An 18,964-nucleotide genomic window follows, 5' to 3' on the forward strand; every position below is an offset into this window, starting at 1 on the left:
ATATCTATTATATAGCATGGAATGAATAACACGCCATTGCAAATAAAATGACTTGTCAATAAATTTTGCTTTCAATTGGTTCTGGTTTTTTCGTTTTGCAGAAAAACGTGTTGAAGAAATTAAAAAGAATTTTTGTAATGGTAGTTAAATTTTCTTTGCGATGTTATGTTTTTAGTTCTGCTGTATTGTCAATAGTAATATATTCGCGTTTGTATTACTACAATAATTTATATTTTTAAATTTTTCTTGACAAAAAATGAGCCGTTAATCAAAAATGAAAAGGGTACATTAACTCTGATGAAAATCATTGGGAAGGGTAGAAGCAATCGCTTGTCCCCCTTCTCCCAGTTTAGCAGACCGGTATATATTTACAAACACAGTTTTCCGGTTCTTAGAACAAACCCACGTTAAGTTTTTTTGGATAATCTTAACTATTTTTTGAATTTTAATAATAAAGACACAAAAAACTAATAATAATCATTATTGTTGTTAAATGACAACTGGTCATTAATCTACCACAGTTATTTTAAACTCTAAACTTTAAAAAACACTTATTTGGTCCATGAAGCGAATGAACTATAGCAAGTTTTATTTTTAATGTTTCTGTTTGTCCTGGGAAGCATATATTCCGGCATCCGAGCCGATCAAGCCGATTTGAGTACCGAATGTCTCGCTGCCTAATAAAAAGCCTAAAAAAAAACTGTGAATAAACGGTTGCCAAACAATGATCATTTACAAAATTTAACAGGTTTAAGGGATTCAGCTCGGAGCTCGGATAAACTAGATTTCTTTGTATACTGTCTTTATTGGTTTGTTTATTATTAAAACTGCTTAACTTAAACCTAATAATTTTGAAAACGGGATCACGTTTTAACGCCGGCCTTTACATTTAAAATCATTCATGCATGCTTCGGAATGAAGTACTCTTAAATAGAGATGTAGTTTGAAATCTATTGTATTTCTATAATTTATGCCTGGTCTTTTTTTACCAGCTGAACATCGTCATTGCATTATTATTATAAATGATGTTAAATTACACACGTGGGTAAAGAAGTAAAGATGAGAAGTTCAATAAATTTCATATTCAAAAAGTAGGTTTGTTTAGGTTATTTTAGGTAATTTTTTAAAGGCTATGATTGTTCTAGAGATGTGTCTATATATGAGTTTATATATATATAAAAAAGTTGTATGTATGTATGTATGTATGTATGTATGTATGTATGTATGTATGTATGTATGTATGTATGTATGTATGTATGTATGTATGTATGTATGTATGTATGTATGTATGTATGTATGTATGTATGTATGTGTAAGTCAAATAATATATAGATAAACAAGTTGCTGAGAATGAAAAATTGTCTGTAAAATATTTATATTATATAACAAGTAAAAGGATGGTAATTATGTTCTATAGCAAAACAATGTTAGTTCCCAATAATTAAATAGTTTATCATTTACATTATGACCTGTTTAGGGCATTTAGAGTTAAATGATTTGCCTATCTAGATTTTACTGGAATTGGTACTTAAAAAAATATATTTTGATCAAATGTGGAATGAGAAGTTTATTTTAATTATGTTATTTAAAGATTGGCACAATAAATATAACCTCTTACTATTTGAGATCAGAAATTTGTTTTACTATAACCTTTCATGTGATTATATAATTTGGATTTAAAGTTTTTCTGTTGTTTTTGTAGATCTGGTTACTCAAGGATATATTTATTTATGATCAAGGATATATTTATTTAAAAGTTAAGGTAATTTTAGTAATTTTGATAACAAATCTAAACTTTCGAGTTTAGTATTCAGTAGTATTTTTGATATTTGTGTTTTTGTTATTGAAATGAAATATTTTATTGAGATTAAATAGTTTATTTTGAGAAAGGTGACTGCAGTAATATTTGAGAGTTACAAAAAATGTACATACTTCCAAATTAATATAATTATTTTAAAAATTCACTGGATTAATGAATTCTATTTACAGAAACTGACTGATTTAATGAATTTTATGGTAAATCAAAATATGACTTTTTCTTTTTTGCTCGATAGAACAGCTTTGCTTTATATGTAACTTACTTTTTTATAATTTAAGTTTTAACAAATATTAAAAAAAAACAACAACTAGAAAATCTTATTATTAAAAAAATATATAGTGTAAAAAAAAAAAGTGCACTAATTTTTCAACTTATGTCCCTTCCCCGTCTCAATTTTATATCACTTCCCCATCTCAAACTTATATCTCTTTGCAATCTCAAACTAACTGTTAATGATAACTTTATAACTTAACATTAGTTTTCTATAAAGGAATAAAAATATAAATCTTGAGTTTATTTACATTTAAAAATTTTTACCAAATTTCGAGAGAACTTGAAAATTAAGATACAAATAATTGGATGAAAAGCAAAAAATGAGGCAACTAATTTTTAGATAATAGGTAAGAATGATGTCTCCATTCTAAGTAATACAAAAAACAAGTGGTATTCTAGATTCAGCTAAGATCTTTTTGGGCCAACAAGATTTGTCTTGGCAACCTTCCTCCCTCCCCAGTAATAAAAGTTAATCTGATGGGTTTAGTAGAGAAGAAATTATCAAACCAGCTTTGTTCCAATTACAGATGTGTCATATTTGTAATCACCAACAGACTCCACCACTAGATTGTTTGTATTTTGTTTTAAAGGGAAGGGTATTGTCATTGAGCAAGGATATTGGAAATGTTAGAGAACACTCTAAGTCATTGGGAACTTGTTAAAACAAATTGCAGTAATTTGGCATTAAGAATATAAAGAGATTATATTGGGTTTTTCTGTACAGTGTACAACCTTTTCTCACATCTGGTACACTTTGAATACAAAACATTTTTTTGAAAATTTGAAAAAAATATCTTTGTTAATTTTTAAATGTATGTATGTATGTATGTATGTATGTATGTATGTATGTATGTATGTATGTATGTATGTATGTATGTATGTATGTATGTATGTATGTATATCTGATATAATGAGGAATGGAAGTGGTTGAAGTCTGGAGCCAAGGACCCCTGGCATCTTTCTTCTAAATGTACTTAACTGGTAATGCTGTTAGCAATTTTTGTTTTTTTCCAAGTGAAAAAAAATATCAAAAATTAGATTAAAATTTTAAATAAAATCTAAAAACATCAAAAAATTTGGATCTTATTTTGACCTAATCTTTCGAGAACGAAAACGTAAAAATGAAATGATCATAGACGCCGACAAGTTTTTACTTAGGAAAGAACAAGTGAATATTTAGTTGCACATCATACAAATAGTTGCGAAAACATCGCAGACAATGCTTCAGTGAAAGCGCTAAAAATGACGAAAGCGACACAGCAAAAAAGTTATCGTTTCGAGATATTTTTACAAATTTCGTTCAGTGGGAACCATCCTTTATAATAAGTGATAACAACGCTTAAACAAATTAAACAATGAAATCACCACGCTTATAAAAGTAAAAATATGTTACATTAAGTAATTTTTGTTAAAGAAACGTTTGAGTTTTGCGGTTGCGCTTAAATTCATTTGTTCACTACTAAGAACAAAATCAAAAAGTAATAAACTTATAAAATAAAAATGAGGAAGGCGCCATCTTGTTTCATTTTTTTTATATAGCAGCGTTGTCAGTGTTATTCTTGGCAATGTTAATCACAGTTGACTTAAAGTTTATTGAGTTATTGCGTATTATTTATCGTATTTCAATATATTTTTGCACCGTCTATAAGGGATTCAAAGTTATTATGTATAATTTATTACAGGATATTTTGAGTGGAATATTAAAGGAAGCTTATTCTCTTTTTGGTTTATGTTGTTGTTACACCTTGTGAATTCTTATTAACTGAAAGTATAACCTTTAGAAACCCGGGTTTTTGATCTGTTGGTACCAATTAATGCATAAAAGTATAAAACGCAACATCTTGATATCTTAATGTAAATACACAAATTTGTTTCATTTTATCGTCCTCATTACTTATTAAGTTTTGCGGTTATATTGTTTTTCCATTTGCGATTTTTTTAATGATTTATTATCCAACTGGCTGTGTCTATTAAATGTGTCTATTCGATTAATCAGCGATAATCTAGCGTTGTTTTTGAGCAAAACCACATTCATATCTTCTGATATTTTCCATCTTTTTGCTTTTAGAATATTTAGGTACTATGGCGCAAATGTTATCGCGCGCTGAAAACGCTAAGAATTCAGATTGGTTTAAAAATGCAGTGTTATTTTGGAAAAATCAAGGGGATTCCGAAGATATTTTTTCTGAACGTTGTAAATCTCCCGGTTCTCCACGAAAACACACGAAAACTATTATTGCTTCTCCATCTAAAGTCGAATGTGGAAAAACCTTAGGTAAAAAGGAAGATTCTGTCAAATGCAGCAACACTTCTTTTGATGAAGCAGAGCTTTTAATGCAAGTTAAAGAACTTGAAGATATCCTATCTAATCAATGCTCTTCAGAGCATGAGAGATCTGAGTGCTCTTCTCCTCATTTGACTCTGGAATTTCCAGAGGGAAGTTCTATTAAAAGCAATCCACTCTTCAATGACACAAGTGAGAATTTCATAAAACAAAATAATATCGTACAGACGAATCCTATTACGGAGCGAAATGAAATTTGTCCTCAGCAGATTTGCTTGAAAAAAACAGATATAAGCATAGAAAAACTGCCGAGAAGTTTAGAGAAAGAAATTGCAAAAGAGTGTGATTGTGATTTATTTGAAAACTACGGTTCGTTGAAACGTTCATCAACTTGTAATAAGAGTGCCGAAATTTCCTTAACTAACGTAAATGGTGAACGAAGCAGTATTGTTAATGAATCCAACAATTTAAATAATATTTTGAAAGTGCAAGAGACTTTAGAAGAAATTTCGCGTGAAATAATATCGAGTAAAAAAAAGATCAAGCAACACCGAGATCCCAACGAAATCATGTCGAAGTTATTATCTACTATCAAACCGCCTAATGGAGGAAAAATTGACAATAAATGCATTTCTCAAAATTCATCTACTCTTCATAATAAACTTCAAAGAGCCATAGAAAAATCTGTGATTACTGAAGAATCTGTCCTTGACAAAAGTGCGATTTTACTTCAGCAGATTGACGAACTGGTGAAGTTTGAAACAGATGTTCTTAAAAGTTCAGATAAATTTCAACTTCATTCAAAAGCAAGAGAGCGGTTGGATTCTGGCCTTCAGAGTACAAGCAACTCTACCGGTAATTCTCCTTACCCATCGCCCTCGTTTACGCGTTCTGATAAAACTCCGCAAGAGTTTCTTTCTAAAAAGAGCTTGCATAGAAATACTGATCGAAGCGACTCTAGTTGTGATTGGAGTCCTTCATCTACATTGGAAACTTTAAGGAACAACCTAGAGAAGAAAACAATGTCTTTTACCACATCAAGCTTTACTACGGATTTCTCTCACGAAAATTTACCGGGCCCAAATCTAGCAAATAAACTTAAAGCCAATGGCAATACAGAGCTTTGTGCTGTTAAAAAGTTCATACGTTTAACTGAGGATCTCAAAGAAAGAAAATCAGAAATAAGTTCCGAAAAATACGGACCTGAAAGTGTAAGTAAATCTTTTTTTTTACTGTTAATGGTTCTCCAAATAATGCTAATAATACCTGGATTTTTGTTAAGCTTTCATTTTTTGTCGAAATCTAAAATAACCTATTTTTTTTAGCTTTTTGTTTTAAGTCATGTTTTCTCAAATAAAATTAATTTCATATTCATACTGATTATATCTTATCAAAATATGTATATATTCTATTAAAATATGTATATATTCTATTGAAATATGCATATATCTTATTAAAATATGTATGTATTGTCGGCGTTCTGGCAAAAGTCTTTATTTAAGCTTTATTTAATTGCATTTCAGTAATGGTTATTTAATGTTTATCATAGTTATATGCATATTTATCGTTTTTTCATGAGTTTTTTTACACAGCAAACTTTGATTGTAAAACGAAGATTTTGCTTGGTTTATATAAACCGCACCTTTTTTGCAAAAAAATTTTTATCAGGACGCCGTTGATGGATATAATGGTAATAAATTAAATCCTGGGTTTCCCATTGAGTAATGTAATATTTTCTCATCGACACTTTGAAACTATGTACCTAAAATAATTTCAAAAATTAAATTGATATACCGATGGTTAAACATTTTTTTTTTAGTATGCATCTATTCCGTCACTACAAAATGCTATAGAATCGCATCGACGAGAGCTTAAAGAACAACGAGAAAAGCAAGAGGATTTTCTCCACCAGCTCGGCGATTTGCTTTTAGAAATCGTTAATCTCAAAGATGAACAAATGGCAGTTCGAATGAAGCAAACAAAAGCTTTGTCGCTAATGAAAAAGCAACTCGACATCCACAAAAAAAATCAATCACAAGCACATTCTGATGTTTTAAGTCAAGTTCAAAGCATTCACGAAAGACTCAATTCAAGTATAAACAAGTCATTTGACAATGATTCTAATCAGGTCAGGGCTTATGCTTTACCACCGCTTTCTAGTTATATGCAAGTATTTGGTGAAACTATATGGAAGGTTACAGACGTTATGAAAAAACTTCATCGTGCAAAATCTGGCTTAGTTGATGGTACACTAGTAAGTGCTCCTTTTCATACCAGTCAATATGGCTATAAAATGAACGGCTGGCTTTATCTAAACGGTCGTGGTAAATCAGCTGGTTCTTTTTTATCAGTTTACGTTTGCGTACTTGTCGGTGAATATGATGCTATACTTCCTTGGCCATTTAAACCGTGCTATAAGTTCACTTTGATCGACCAGCGAGCAGACATTCATAAACGCAAAGATCATGTTAAAATTCGGCGTGTAATCGATATTGCTGGTCGAGGTGCAAATGTTATAACTCAATACGGAGGTATTCCCAGGCCAAGTAACAGTACAAAAGCTCTTATAGTAGGCTACGACGACTTCATTCCTCACGAACAACTATCACCAAAGTATTTAGTTGACGACACTTTGTTCCTTAAAATAGAAGTTGAAGCAGATGGAGAGATAAAATAAACAGCGCTTTAAAACTTTAAATATTAACGAGTTATATCGTTGGCGCGAAAAAAAACTTGTGTTTAAATTAACGTTGTAGGGAGACACATTTGATAAATTTTAGAATTTTATTAATAGAAGTCACCATTTATAATAATACGTTTTTCTTCTACATTGAATCTTAATAGTTTCTAATCGCTATTTAATAATTGTAACAATTAATACAGGGGGTATATTGTAACAATTATTACAAGGGGGGAAAATTTTATGCTATGGGAATCCATTTTAAAATATTTTTGAACTTAGGTTCTTAAAATTAACTTTTTGAGTTTACGTTTTTAAAATTTACGAATGTTCATCGAAGCGTTATTACTTTTGCAACTCACTTGAGGCACTTTCTAAACAAGGAAACAAAGATGGCACTTGTTAATCCAGAAAAAAATATCGAGAATTCACAAGATTCCCAAACTCAAACAGCTAATGATGAAAGTAAGAAACTTCTCGAAGAATTGAAAAGCAGAACTAAGACATTGATGGTCAACACAAAGAATAAATTTAAATCATCATTTGAACATAATCTCCAGCTTTTAAAAGAAAGAATACAAAAACTAACACGAAAGGATAGAAAATTCAACGAAACAAGTTCTCCGAAGGTATTCATCACATCTTCGTCATTGGAATTCACAAGATACAAAAACGATGATGCAAAACCACAAGCGTTTCCGATGATAGGAGCATGCATTATATTGCTGCCATACGCGTTAAGTGGAACTGGTGTTCCTTTAGGAGTTATTTTGATTCTAACCATCCTAATTATGGCGTCATACTCAGAACTGTTACTTTTTCAATGCAGTTTACTTGCGGATGAAAAATGTTTACCCAAAATCGGACGTAATATACAAGGAACATGCGGATGTATAATACTTTTCCTTATTTCGCTGTTTTACTCAATGAGTGTTATTCTCATCTACCATGTAATCTTAGGGGACATACTAACTAAAGCCTTGTTCAGAATTATGCAAGAAACTAACTTAAGTCAAATAAATACAAAGAAATTAACGATTTTATTTATGGTTTTGTTTATTGCACCTATGTCACTTGTATGCGATATTCGGCGTATCACAAAACTCTCTCTCGTATCTATTGCTACTTCGACTTGCCTAATTGTACTTTTATCAATTAAACTTTTTACTACTAGGGAGAATGTATTACAAACAATCTCTTCAAGTTCAATGCAAAACCTGAATTTACTTCAATCAATAGCTATTATCACGTACGCAATACTTTGCCAACATTCGGTTCGTTTAAATTATGTCACCATAATTCAACAAAAGGAATTAGGCAGTAACCAACAAGCAAACATGGCGCATTCCTATAGTTTATTATGCACTTTAGTTGGCACGATATGCGGTTATGTTACTTTTTCAAGTTTTACTCAGCCTAATGTTCTACTAAATTTGTGTGACGAGGACATATTTGCTACCATCACATATTTGTGTTTTGGTTGTGGTGTGTTATGTTTATATCCACTTGAATGTCAGAATATTAGATACTTAGTTCAACAAGCAGTCGTTGTGAGCAAAAAATTCCGCAATATATTTAATTTAACAATTACGTTTATAGTACTGATTCCAACTTTTATCATGGCCCAGTTTATTGATTGTTTATCAAGCGTAGCTGAGTTTTCTGGTTTGTTTTTTGCTGTACCACTTATTTTTATATTACCAACAGTTCTTTTCATTCGACTGTCGCCCGCTCCGCTATGGTCAACCAAAAAGCTACCATGTTTATTGAGTATAGCAATGGGAATCACGATAACAATCACAGGATCGGGGGTCGAATTGATGCAAGTACAACAATGTGTACGTGAATCCAGAATGCTTCCCTATTGCAATGGAAGCACAGAGCTACTCGGGCCACTCATAACGCTTTCGGCATTAAATGGAACAATAGAAACTCAGATAAACAACAAATCTAAGTTGATTGGATCAAATCTTTAATTTTATTGTTTCGAACTTAACCATAGAGATTCTTTTATAAAACAACAACAACAACAAAAAAACACAAAACAATTAGCCTCATAGGTTCAAAACATGCCAAGTGCCGGGAAATGACCAACTTGTTCATTAAGATAAATACGCCAATTGTCGGACAATGGCCAACTTGTTCATCAAGATAAACACACCAAGTGTCGGAAAATGACCAACTTGTTCAACAAGATAAACTTCAGTACTTTATTAAGCAGCAATTCTTCTAAAACTCAAGCTTCGAAATAATTTCGCTTACTGGGTCTAGTTGATCAGCTAGTTCTGAAGGATCGAGATGAGGGTTCTAAATGGAATAAACATCCGCCAATCTGCTTTATTTAACAGTATACTAAATGTTAAAGAGGAGAAAGATTTTTACTTTAAAAATTTTAGATTTCTGTTTCATTCTCATTAAAAAGTAATCATACGAGTAGATCTGAAATATTTCTGTTGTTTTAAATATTTGCAACTCCTTTTTTGTGATTTGCATTTTAGAAGTTCTATTTTTTTAAAATAACCAATCATGTAATATATAGAAATTTATATAGCTGATAAAAAAAAGTAGAATTGAAAAAATGTAAAAAAGTAGAACATACATATTATAATTTTAAAAAAGCCATAAGAAAAGACGCAAACCGTTATGTCTTTAATATTTTTCTCCCTGGAAGAGTATTCTCGCAATATGAAGTTGTTTCCTATCTTTAACACAAAATAGAAACAAAATCAGCAAATAAACTATTACAATTGAATCTATTTATTTTTCAGCTTATTTATGGCAAAAATTAACCTCGTGGTAAAACCTTGTGTCATTCATCCGAATTAATACTCCATCTACGCGAAGAAAAAATCGCAGTAGAACATAGAATGACGACGGCATGACACGCTATGAAAAAGAATATGATTAAAAGTGAATCAGAAAATACAGTTATAAAAGTACAAATACGAAACCAAAATAAATTTTATAACTTACAATCTTTACTGAAAGCATCACCATACCATGATCAGCAAGTTCATCTTCAAAGAGCAGTAAGTCCTGGTAAAAAATAATCTTTTCACGTTGACGAAGCTTTTCTAAATCAATTCTTTCTTCTGTTGAATTGATCTAAATATGATGCAACAACGTTAACCTTATATTTATCTAGTTAATATTAAAGCACATTTCGTTGCAACCGCACATATAAACAACATAGTGATAAAGAAAAAGTTCTATAATCTAAAAACTAGATAATTTTAGAGTTTACTTTAATTTTATCAGTGGCTACTATTGTACCCATATAGTTAGTTGTAAACGTCCAATCAAATGGATTAACTACATCATCGATGAATTCGTTATCAGATCTAAAAGAATTAAAAAATTTTGGAAGAGAAATTCAGTTTAAAGCTAGCCTAAAATGTTTACGAAATATGTAACCTTCAAACAAATTCTATTTTCGGAATTCCACAAATTGGTGGACGTTACATGTAGGGCTCTGGTAAAAATCTTTAGACATTGTTAAATAGCAAATTTACAAAAATAGTTTCCAATCGTTTAGCTACAAGCGCTTCTTATTCAACTATCGCTTTTAAAATGTCACAAAATAGAACTGAAAGTTTTTAAAATCTTTTAAGAAAGATTCTTACTCTTTAAACATAAACTATTTAAATTTGCAAGTTCACAGCTTTAAAAACATTAAAACATTCCGCAAGCTTCACAAGTTCTGCTTTTATAAACTTATTAAATATTGTTTTCATTTTTCAAAAAAATTCAAATGTTTAAAATAAATTTGGAAAATGAAAATATTTTTATAGGCTAATTATGCACATCCCAAGTATGTACATAATTAGCCTATATAAATATGTAATGCTTTCTAAAAACAAAATCAATTTTTTTAAAATGGATTTAGATTGTTCATTTGGTTTAAGTAACTTTGAGGAAAGCAAAATTGCTTATGCAATCTGATTTACATTTAAGATGATTTATAAATAATTGTTAATCCTTAGTATATAAGAACATAACAATTTCATGTGAAAGACCATTAAAAAACATGATTATCAACAAGTTTGTAATAAACATTTTCATCTATGATTTCTCATACATAATAATAAGTTAATTTAAGCAAAAATTAATTTAAATTAAAAAGTAAACTTAAATTAATAAGACAATTTGAGCAAAAACTATACTTGTTTTGCTGTTCAATAGTGGGCATCCAAACATCCCATCATCCAATCATCCCACAAAGAGATCATACAATACTGGATTGTTGACAAGCCTAGCAAAATGTAAGACAAACTACTTCTAATGATAAATTAATCTGAATAAATTTATATGCTGAAAGTAATTGCAATGTTCAGATCAATCATCCAAGATCACAAAAAGATACATACTTCAAACCTTAAAACTCGATGGAGTAGTAGAAAGAACAAAGAAGCTTTATTCAAAAGTATCAACTGCTCTGGTTTAACCCTTTCACGCGCTGGGTTGTTGTATAACAACAAATTAAACTAAGCTTCCCAAATTCAAATGGTGCATTCTAACCGATTGAAAACAATGTTTTATAAAAGAGAATTGAAAAAGGCTATAGAAAAAGTCTACTTTAACATTTCATAGTACTGCTGTCATTTTGTAGATGATTTCTTATGAGTTATGTTAGTTAGGGAAAAATAATTGGTGCATGAGAGGGTTAATAAGAACATCAGTGCTCTAAAATAATAACAGCATTAGGTACTCTGCTACAATTAGAAACTTCTTCAAAAGTATAACCCCTAAAATCAGGGATTGGGAGATACCAGAGAAAATCAAGTTCAAAATTTGGTAAACTTTCTTAAATTTTTCCATCAGTTAACCACCTTTTTACAATATTCCGCTGAAAATGTTATAACTTTTCATTCAAACTTGATAATAAGCAACTAAATCAATATGAATTGACTTAGATTTACATAAAGGAGCTATTTTATAGCAATAAACTGTAGACATTTTAATAAAAATAAAAATTATAAAAGAACTGCCCTAGCCCTAACATAACACTAAAGTACTGGTCAAAATCAAGCTAATCCTGATAGATTATCAAAAAAACAACAAATAAAGTGTATTTTTCCTCATTTTTTAAAATGTCTCCTACTCGAAATCATGAGGAAAGTAGAAAAGCAATTTGCATTTTTTGTTTTAAAAAAAATTAAGTGTTTTGATTGACTTTTTGGAGCAAAAAATTACAGAAGTACTCAAAAAAGAGGTCGATTTTGAAAACCCTTGCACTCCCTCTAGAATTTGTGAGGGTTGTAGGACATCACTGAGAAAAGCCATCAATGGAAATCAATGCAATTTACCAGAATTTTATGATTTTTCAACAACCAATATTTCTAAACAAACTCGGTCTTTTGTTCTTTGTGAATGTGTTATATGTGAAGCAGCACGGGTTAATGGAAAATCCAAACATCCATTAGCTAAGCCATCATTTGAGAGCCCAAAACCATCATCTGAAGCCAAAAACGTGTTCTTCTTGTTTTTCGGTAATTAGCAGAGGAAAACCTCACAACTGCAAAAAAACTACTTCTTGTGAAAATCTAGCAGAAATTGCTTCAAAGGAAAATCAGCTTGCAACAAACATGATTGCAAAAAAGGCTCTTTTTGCATCACTATTAGTGAATCCATTTTTGTAAAAAACTGAATTCCGGATTTTCGGAATTACAGGAGATCAAATCCGGAATTCTGGTTTAATTCCGGAATTATTATAGAAGAATTTAAAAAATATAAAGAAAAGAAAGTACATTATTTTTTAACATAAATGTATTTAGTTCAAAACAATAAAATTAAAACAAATTACAAAATAAGGAAATATTTCATATTAAAATTTTTTTGAACTACATAAATAAAATTGCAAAATGAAAGTTCAATTTTCATTTTGATTTTTGAAAAAGCTTCTTAAAAAGCACAAAGTATCAAATGTTTTGTCGTTGAGCCTTGATCGAATTTTTGTTGAAAATGCTCCTGCAGCGGAAAAAGCGCGCTCTGACTCCACACTAGTTGGTGGAATTGTTAATAAACTTTTGTAAAGATCTTCCAAAAGCTTTCCGCGGGATCCCCCTTCATCCCAAAATTTCATTTCACTGCGAATTTCGGAATGAATCGATGATTTTTGTAGAACTTTTGACCGTGATTCCAAGGGTGATTCCTTTATCTTTTGCTGAAGAATTTCCTGCAAGGATAACTGAGTTTCCAATGATTCGATAGGTTTATCGTCATCCATTTTAGTAGACTCAGATACTGTCGGGTCTATTTCTAATGCTACTTCACCACTAAGTCTTTGGATTAAGGATATGATAATTTTGGTTATTTCAGTTTTCGAGCGACGCAAAATGTTCTTGTGAATTTTGGTTTTACCCCCATTATGCAAATATTGAAGAACATCGGATACCACAGTTCTTCTTCGATTAATTTGAACTTCAAACTCTTTTTTCATTTCACTGCCAATTTCTTCATTCTCATCAAAATTTTCTAACACAAACGTAAATGTTGCATCCGCAGAAAGTAAATTTGCATCAGCACGGCATAACGCGTCTACGGCTAATTTTATAGGCTTCAAATTTCTAGAAACTGTAGATATTATATTCCATTCTGAATCATTCAAAAATGTATCCGCTTTGATATCAATTATTGCCTTTTTTATTGAACTTTTCAAAAGATTAAAACGTTCTAACATGGACATCAGGCTACTCCATCTAGTCTTCGAATCAAGCAATAGCTGCAATTCCTTTCCATGATCTTCCTTCACATGTTTTTGCAACATTTCATTTTTTAAAGGGGAACGTCGAAACATTCGAACAATTACCCGAACTTTCATGATTACATTTTGCAATGTAAACTTTTCAGTAATTTCTACATCACATTCATTTCTCGTCCCCACTTGCATTCCTTCATCATCACTTCAATCTTCTTCATCAGAGTCCAGATCTAGGACACTCTCATAATCATCTTCACCTACCTCTTTCTCTGTTTGTTTGTAGATCACATTTACAATTGCAATCTGAATTGCATGAGCAAAACACAAAATTTGTTCACATGGTAATAATCTACCCACTTTTTGCATCATAGAAGCACCATCAGTTACAATACACGAAATATCGTTCCTTATATTTAACTGAAATGATTCTAACTTGTCCTCTAACAATTTTACACAATTTTCAGCCGCAAATCGACCATTAATTCGAGAAAGACCCAAATTCCAGATATTTTTCGACCCATGAACGTTAACATTCATATAACGTCTATTTCGAGAGGACGTCCACTTGTCCAATGTTAGACTAAAGCATAAATTCTTTTTTAATTGATTAATTTCAGCAATTTGCAATTGTTTAATTTTTTTAGTATAATCCATCACGACTTTCTGTATGCTGGTGGGTGATTTTGGAATATCACCGAATCCACGCATTGTTAAACATTTTCTTAAATCGTTTGACGTACAAAAAACACGAAACGGTAAACCATCAGAAGCAATCATTTAAAAAAAGATTTTTAAATGATTGCTTCTGATGAAGAATTCATTTAATTTTAATTTTAACAGAATTTTAATGCATTTGCAGTAGCCTAAGCCTACTAAAATTTAAATTTTTTGAATTTATAACAATGAAAGTACACAATGCTGCCATCTATAGTAAAAGTTCTTCTAAATTCGAAATTCTAAAAATTTCAAAAAAAAACTTGTTTTGCTTTTATATTATGTATTTATTCCGTTTTAAAAATTTTAATTTTTATTACTAAAAACTGTTGTATTATACTACTGAGGATGACAACTTTGTTGTTGAAAAACGTTTTTAGTAATAAAATTTAAAATTTTTAGAACGGAAGAAATACATAATATAAAAACAAAAAAAAAGTTTTTTTTGAAATTTTTATAAAAACAGTTCTAAATAACTTCAAAAATAAAATAAGAATTAAATAATCGAACTTCTAAATTCGAAAGAAAAATCCGGAATTTGAGTTTTTGAATTCCGGATTTTTAAAAATTCAAAATATGACGGAATTTCGGAATTCCGAAATTCGGATTTGGATTCACTAATCACTATTATCTCCCCGAGGCACCATTCAACTGAAACAACCACAAAGAGGAAGTCCTTTTGCAGTTTTATTACATAATATATACAAAATGATATATCTTAGCTGTTTTATTTTATAACTGACTACAATGCAATTTTGTAATTTTTTATTAAATAATTAACAGGATTATCCCAAAATTGCAAATACCAACAACATTAACTTGCCTATCAGTACAAGACCTGGCACAAATTCATTTAGCTGGGTTGTCAAACTACAAAATGATAAATAGATTAGGGGGGGAGAGGAGAGTTGAAAGTCATTCTTGGAGCCATGGAAAAGAAACCTGAAAAAAATCAAGCTGATTCATCAGGTCTCAAGTTGCATCAAAAATCTTCCATAGACTCTGGTGTAAAGTGCCAAATGCTAATTACTGTAGGAGAAGATGTGCAAGAAACTTATGGTAATGTCAAAACCATTCTTAATCTTATTCTAGCTCAGGAAATTCAGCTTGTTGTTTCTTGTGATGTGAAAATGGCCAATATTCTTTGTGGCCTTCAGTTTCATTCTAGTATGCATCCATACTGCTGGTGTGATGTCAGTGCTAAAGAACTGGAAAAATCAGGATCTCATCGGACAATAGGCACACTAAAAAAAGACAATGAAACCTTTTTGAAGTCTGGTGGAGATGTTAAGAGAGCCAGAGATTTTTCTAATGTTGTGCAAGCTCCGATTTTGTTCAAAAATTTTGACAATCTCCCAATCATTGATGCTGTCCCTCCCATGGAGCTCCACCTAATAATGGGTGTAGTTAAACATGTCCTCAAGGTCTTAAAAGAAAAATAGCCTGAAATTATTGAATGGTTGACTTCTATTCATACTTCACCTTAATCTTTTCATGGAGGTCAGCTTGTAGATTCTGATTGCAGAAAAAATCTCAAGAGTGTTGATCACCTTCAACTTTATGCTGAGAAGAAGTGATAAGATTATTATGTTCAATTTGATTTTTAAAATCTAGAATTATTGTGCTTCATTATTTATCTGGTTTAGAAAATATTTATTAGTTCATAATTGTAGCTGACATGAGTGAATATAACAAGCATTAATGATGCAACATTTAATTTATTATTAATGTTGCATATTAATCTTAATTTTTATACCTCTTACTTACTATGAGAAAAATTCATCCTGTAAAAATACTGAAAATGGCTGTTATCTGTAATCAAATATTGAAAAAAATTTACCAAATTTTGAACTCAATTTTCTCTGGCATCTCACAATGCCTGATTTTGGGAGTTACATTTTTGAAGTCAGGGGTATATACCCTATTACCCCACCAAAGGCTTTTCTGGGGTCTGCCAGATTAGGTCAACTCCAATAATTAGGAACAGTGACTTAAATATTGAAATAGATAAAACCATTTACTGACTAACATAAAATTCACCTCAACCTCAAAACATGACATTTGAGAAAACTAAAATGAAAATTTTATTACCGTAGTCTACAACCCAAAATAGCAAGAGAAAAAAATTTAGAAGTATACTTAATGTAATTACCCTAATCAGAGAACAATGCGATACATTAAACTCATATACTTTTAAGCTGTTGCAAAAAGTATTAAATGTTATTATTATAATTTTTTTAGATTTGTTTTAACATTATTTGAACAATTTAAATAACTTAAATATATCATAGTTTTAATTCATAATGGGTTTTGCATGACCCATGTTGGCTACAATATGTTGAGTATTTTTTAATATAACTTTTATCTTCTATTGATGATAAGTTTTGTTTGCTATAATGTTATTAGGAATACCTAGAATCATAGATTTTATCTTCTTTTGCAGTCCTTGCATTTTTTATGTAGTGCATTTGAGTTCCAAAAACATTTTTTAGCATATTTTTCAACAAAATTTATTTTAAATAGAATACTTTAAAATGGAGAGTTTTTAAACAAATGAAAAAATTTTAGTACTGAGAATTAATGGAATTAACATAAATGTCACTTCAACTAACTCTTAATTCTGTACTCCTTCATCTTCAATATTTCTTTAGGATCTAGGATCTACTTTACATTCATGATCACAATATAATTGAACATTGTCATAATATTGGCACTTTTATATAGAAGAATTGCATCCTAGTTTTCATTAAAAAAAAAAACACTTTTTTTCATGCATCTCATCAGTAAAAGTACCAAGAATATCTTTTTACAAATCAAATTTAAAGCTGCTTTCTAGCATCATTTTAATTCCAAGTCTAAAAGCTTTACATTAAGGTAGACTTACCCTATATATTTGCATTTTCTACCTAAGGCTGTTCTATTGATTCATTTAGCTAATCAAGCTTTATTTTACTGGCAAAACCAGTCAAAATTTATCCTATTTTTATCCAAATTGCAAGCATTTTAAATCCTTGAGCATACCAACTTTAATTTCATAAACATGTTTGAGTTTAAAGTTGAATCAAGCAAAATGCTGACACAAAAAAAAGCTACATATTAAGACAAAAATCAAGTCCAATATGACACCTAATACCTCCTACTTAAAGAGCACTTGTAATGAAAAATCTCTCTTTATATACATATATACATACATATATGTATGTATGTATGTATGTATGTATGTATGTATGTATGTATGTATGTATGTATGTATGTATGTATGTATGTATGTATGTATGTATGTATGAATACATGTATAGAGGTTTCATAAATTGTTCAACATTTCCTTTTTAAACTTCCATTGTTAAAGGCTTTACAAAATTACCTGTATTTTCTCCATTCTTCAGCCACACCAACTTTCATTATATCATTTTTGTTATCCACCAACTTTAATGCATCCAAAGCATTAAAGCAAATGCAAAACCCAGTATCATGATCTATTTGGAGAAATGTCTCTCCAAACAACATTTCAGGTACTGAAGGCAGACTCAACTCATCAGAAATTCTAAATTAAAATTAAAAAGTTAACTCTATACCTATATGCTATAATATTGTATAAAGATTTTTTTCATTAGATGTTAAATTCAAACTATGGCATACCTATCACTATCTGAGGAAGACATAATTGGACCTTTTTGAGCAATTATACTCCATGGTCCAAATGAAATTTTTTCTACTTTTAATTTAGCAGCCATATTTATTTCATTTGCTAAAATCATTGTGATACTTGCAAACACTCAAATACTTCCCAATTTATATTACTAATAATAAGTTACATTAAAAAAAAAAAAAAAGAAAAACTAAAATAAATATACCCCAAAGTTAAAGTAAATGATAAAACATTTTTATACAAAAGCATCAAGCTATTTTGTATTTTGTTCTAAGTTAAAATTAAAAGAAAATAGTCAGAATTATTTAGCCCATAATTACTTATATATAAAGAGCAATTTTTATTTGATATTTTGGCATCTTATGGCTGAAAAAAAGGGTATATTAATAGAGTTTTAATCAATCATGCTGAAGATTTTAATGCTAAGTCAAAAAATGCAATTTTTTGACTTATTTATTTTAATAAAGCATTCAGTGACTTCTCACATACCCTATTCTAGTTAACTATAACTCAGCTATAAATCATTCTAAACATCATTTTAACAGCTAATACACCTGATTGTTGTTCAGTTTTTTTTACCAATTACAGCTCATGGTTAAAACCAAAGAACTTAGTAAAGACTTTTAAATTGATCACAACTATGGTCTAACTAAACAAAAACTGAGTCAGGAACAGTGCTTTTGTGTGAGGAGAAAAAGGATGAACATTTAATTCTAAGAATACCACGTGCAAAATCAAGGATTGTGTTGATAACATGCTTTAGGTGTATTTTTTAACCAAAAAAGCAGCCAATCTTGTAAAGCATTATGAAAAAAGTACATTAAATAAAGATTCCGGAGCAATTT

General features: G+C 30.1%; 3 protein-coding genes across 17 annotated transcripts; 2 read left to right on the forward strand and 1 right to left on the reverse strand.

Annotated features, from left to right (window-relative positions):
- Window positions 1-7,186, forward strand: LOC145180625 (uncharacterized). Of its 12 annotated transcripts, none has more exons than XM_090081011.1 (6): window positions 1-140; window positions 993-1,091; window positions 1,703-1,762; window positions 3,874-3,946; window positions 4,161-5,587; window positions 6,196-7,186. In XM_090081011.1, exons 5-6 carry the CDS (start codon window positions 4,175-4,177, stop codon window positions 7,051-7,053), a joined length of 2,271 nt encoding a protein of 756 aa, XP_089937137.1. In that variant the 5' UTR covers window positions 1-140; window positions 993-1,091; window positions 1,703-1,762; window positions 3,874-3,946; window positions 4,161-4,174; the 3' UTR covers window positions 7,054-7,186. The 12 variants fall into 12 exon arrangements, with proteins under 12 accessions (XP_089937137.1, XP_089937140.1, XP_089937144.1 ...); XM_090081013.1 differs by having other exon boundaries at window positions 16-134; XM_090081012.1 differs by lacking the exon at window positions 1-140 and adding an exon at window positions 720-809.
- Window positions 7,187-7,310: 124 nt separating this feature from the next.
- LOC145180626 (putative sodium-coupled neutral amino acid transporter 11) lies at window positions 7,311-9,694 on the forward strand. The gene has a single exon (XM_080055540.2). The coding sequence runs from the start codon at window positions 7,449-7,451 to the stop codon at window positions 9,030-9,032; it is 1,584 nt and encodes a 527-aa protein (XP_079911666.2). The 5' UTR covers window positions 7,311-7,448; the 3' UTR covers window positions 9,033-9,694.
- Window positions 8,040-18,291, reverse strand: LOC145180627 (TIP41-like protein). 4 transcript variants are annotated; one of them, XR_016450506.1, is made up of 7 exons: window positions 18,110-18,291; window positions 17,835-18,014; window positions 10,301-10,397; window positions 10,056-10,161; window positions 9,847-9,942; window positions 9,696-9,758; window positions 8,040-9,363 (listed from the first exon to the last, which is right to left on the reverse strand). XR_016450506.1 is itself a non-coding variant. In XM_090081023.1 (7 exons), the coding sequence occupies exons 1-7, from the start codon at window positions 18,226-18,228 to the stop codon at window positions 9,286-9,288; spliced, it is 765 nt and encodes a 254-aa protein (XP_089937149.1). In that variant the 5' UTR covers window positions 18,229-18,291; the 3' UTR covers window positions 8,040-9,285. The 4 variants fall into 4 exon arrangements, 3 of the variants coding, with proteins under 3 accessions (XP_089937149.1, XP_089937150.1, XP_089937151.1); XM_090081023.1 differs by having other exon boundaries at window positions 10,030-10,161; XM_090081024.1 differs by lacking the exon at window positions 18,110-18,291 and adding an exon at window positions 11,220-11,308 and having other exon boundaries at window positions 10,030-10,161.
- Between the last annotated feature and the right edge of the window lie 673 nt (window positions 18,292-18,964).

The sequence above is a fragment of the Hydra viridissima genome, unplaced genomic scaffold, assembly GCF_058129835.1.
Source record: "Hydra viridissima isolate aposymbiotic clone 2 unplaced genomic scaffold, HvirCarnegie_v1 scaffold_3, whole genome shotgun sequence".
Taxonomy (NCBI): Eukaryota; Metazoa; Cnidaria; class Hydrozoa; order Anthoathecata; family Hydridae; genus Hydra; species Hydra viridissima.